This window comes from Lactuca serriola, chromosome 8, assembly GCF_051521515.1.
Source record: "Lactuca serriola cultivar US96UC23 chromosome 8, Lser_US96UC23_V15, whole genome shotgun sequence".
Classification (NCBI taxonomy): Eukaryota; Viridiplantae; Streptophyta; class Magnoliopsida; order Asterales; family Asteraceae; genus Lactuca; species Lactuca serriola.
The window spans coordinates 207,655,945-207,658,780 of NC_136415.1; the positions used below are offsets into that span (position 1 = coordinate 207,655,945).

The window sequence follows — 2,836 nt, forward strand, 5'->3', positions numbered from 1 at the left end:
AGGATGGGGATGAACTCGACGAGTTGTTCATACAACTCGACAAGTCGGATGAAGGTTCATTCGAGGATGTTTAGAAGGAGAACTCGTCGATTCATTGCTAAACTCGCCGAGTAGGAGCATGGAGAAGGACAGATGAAAGGATAGGGACTCGACGAGTTGGCGGCCCAACTCGACGAGTCAGGTCAACTGGAAGTTGACTTAGACTGTGACTTGGTCAGGGGTAAAATAGTCATTTTACCCTAAGAGTAGTTATCATTGTCTGATTAAGTGTTTTATGGATTTATAGCCGGAGGATCACCGGAGCAGCAGTCAGACATCTGCCGATCAGCTTTTCAGCAGTCAACCTTACGAGGTGAGTTACCTTCTAGTAGAAGTGGGTCTAAGGCACCAATGTCGGCCCGCCAGTAGGAGTCGTAGGTTAGATGATTGTCTTTGTGATATTCATCTAGGTTTGCTACTACCGAATATGTTATGTGTCAGTATGATATGATGTTATATACTACTAGTAGTAGGGGAGATAGTCTCCAAGATTTCCGGTCGATAGGGCCGAAGGGGGTAGTCATACCCAATCTTGCTAGATAGGATATGCTTATGTGTTACATGTTATGTGGTAGTAGTAAAGGGGTGAAATAGTCCCTAGTATCCGGTCGAGAGGACCGAAGGGGAGGCCAAAACCCATGTATGCTAGGCAGTATCCGGTTAAGAGGACCAAAGAGGAGGCCATCACCCAGGTATGCTAGGCAGTATCTCGTCGAGATGACCGAAGGGGAGGCCAGCACCCAGTTATGCTAGGCAGTATCCGATCGAGAGGACCGAAGGGGAGGCCAGCACCCAGGTATGCTAGGCAATATCCGGTCGAGAGGACCGAAGGGGACGCCAGCACCCAGGTATGCTAGGCAGTATCCGATCGAGAGGACCGAAGGGGAGGCCAGCACCCAGGTATGCTAGGCAGTATCCGATCGAGAGGACCGAAGGGGTAGGTCGGGCACCCATATATGCTTGACAGTATATGTACGTCATGTGATTGTATGGTATGCGATACGATGGGGGAACTCACTAAGCTTCGTGCTTACAGTTTTCAGTTTTGTTTCAGGTACCTGTTCAGCGAAGGGGAAGGAGTTGTCGTGGTAGCTGCACATCATACACACACATGTTGGATTTCCGCATTACGAGATTCTTTGGATTGTACTCTGACGTTGTTATATTTATGGTTTGGTTTTCAGACATGAGATATTAGATTTATGAAATGATATGTCTTCACTATGTTTCTTATGGAAGTTTTATAAATCAATTAATTAAAAATTAAATTTTTGGACTCGAAATTTAGGATGTTACAAGTTGGTATCAGAGCCCTGGTTTGAGAGATTCAGACACACCCTCGGGATGTCTGGACTCAAACCGAGGGATTAAAAGATTTTTACAAAAAAAATGGTTTTCTAAAAGCTAAGTTAAAAAGTGTTAAGAAAGAACAAGGTGTGTGATGTGCGCGACCGGCCGGGCCCAGAAAGATTGTCGAATAGGGTCAGTCCTGATGAATTAAATATCATCAAAAGCTCAGGACGAACCAAAAAAAAAAAAAGTCGTTATCGTTATTATAAGTTTTTATTTTTAAATAAATATATATACTAAAAAATTGGCAATCATAAGAGAAAATATCCACATATATATACAGTTTCTGGAATGAGAAGGACACGCTCGTATATATTGATTATTTTGAAGATTTCTCTCAAGTCTCAACCAATCACACATTTCTGTACTTGACGCTATGTATACACCTCAAAAGACCTAAACAAATGTAACTAACTGTTGCTCTAAAATATATCATGAACATTACAATTGGGCTGTGAGCTCAAAAAATTGATCTTCTTCACATGAAATGGTTAGGCCTCCCATTGGATGATCAAACCCAAATTCTTCCTCTGATTGACGCAACAAGTCCTGGAACAACGGTTGTTCCAAGTACGATACTGGGACAACAAACCGTTTCTTCTGATTTTCTCCAACATACACTGCTAGGTGACCTTTCGGCACATCCCTTTGATAATTGCTGTTGCGAATGGAGTTCAATCTGGTAAACCTTTTTACACTGGAAACCAACGAAGAAGGCAAACGCATAAGACCCATGTCTAATAAAGTGAGAAAAGATCAAGATGTAAATGTTCCTGAAAGACCAAGATTACAAAAAAGATTTCTGTAGATGGGATTATTGAAGACTTGTAGCTTTGAAAAGGTTTCGAGACATGTATTTATAGCTAGCTTGCAACTTGTGTGGAAGTGTGGAGCCTCACATGGCTGTCCTCATCGACATATATATTTTCAAAGAAGTAAGACGCGCGTACAACTCGGATACAGAAGCAATTATAGATATGCTAACTACTTTAAAGCTACACCTTTAATTGTGAAAATAATTAAGTATTAGTTCAACACATCTATAATTAGATATATGCACTACAATAACCAAAATTGGTGTAAACGTTTAACAAAAATGATTTTTGTGATGACCTTGAAAACATAAGAAATTAAGCAGCGAACAAATTAAAATTATAACAAATATGGAAAAGAATTACGTGGGTTGGCTAATTTAATTCTTATGATTATCAAAATATGGAAAGGAATTACGTGGTTTGGCTAACCTGTAAAGCACAATATTCTTCATGTTAGTGTTCCAGACTCTGTATTATTGATTTTGATCGGTATACATTTCTGATTCCTACTTCCTTCCAATTATCATATTAATCAAATGACTTGGTGATTTGTTTTCAATCATAGAATATTTAGGTGATAGTTCCATTATTTTTGCTTATTTTGAATTTAAATTTAGTGGACTTAACTGACA

At 39.9% G+C, this 2,836-nt stretch overlaps 1 protein-coding gene across 1 annotated transcript; it reads right to left on the bottom strand.

Annotated features, from left to right (window-relative positions):
• Positions 1-1,672: 1,672 nt before the first annotated feature.
• On the bottom strand, positions 1,673-2,214 carry LOC145068347 (auxin-induced protein 15A-like). Its single transcript, XM_079015304.1, has one exon. It carries the CDS (start codon positions 2,122-2,124, stop codon positions 1,831-1,833), a length of 294 nt encoding a protein of 97 aa, XP_078871430.1. The 5' UTR covers positions 2,125-2,214; the 3' UTR covers positions 1,673-1,830.
• Between the last annotated feature and the right edge of the window lie 622 nt (positions 2,215-2,836).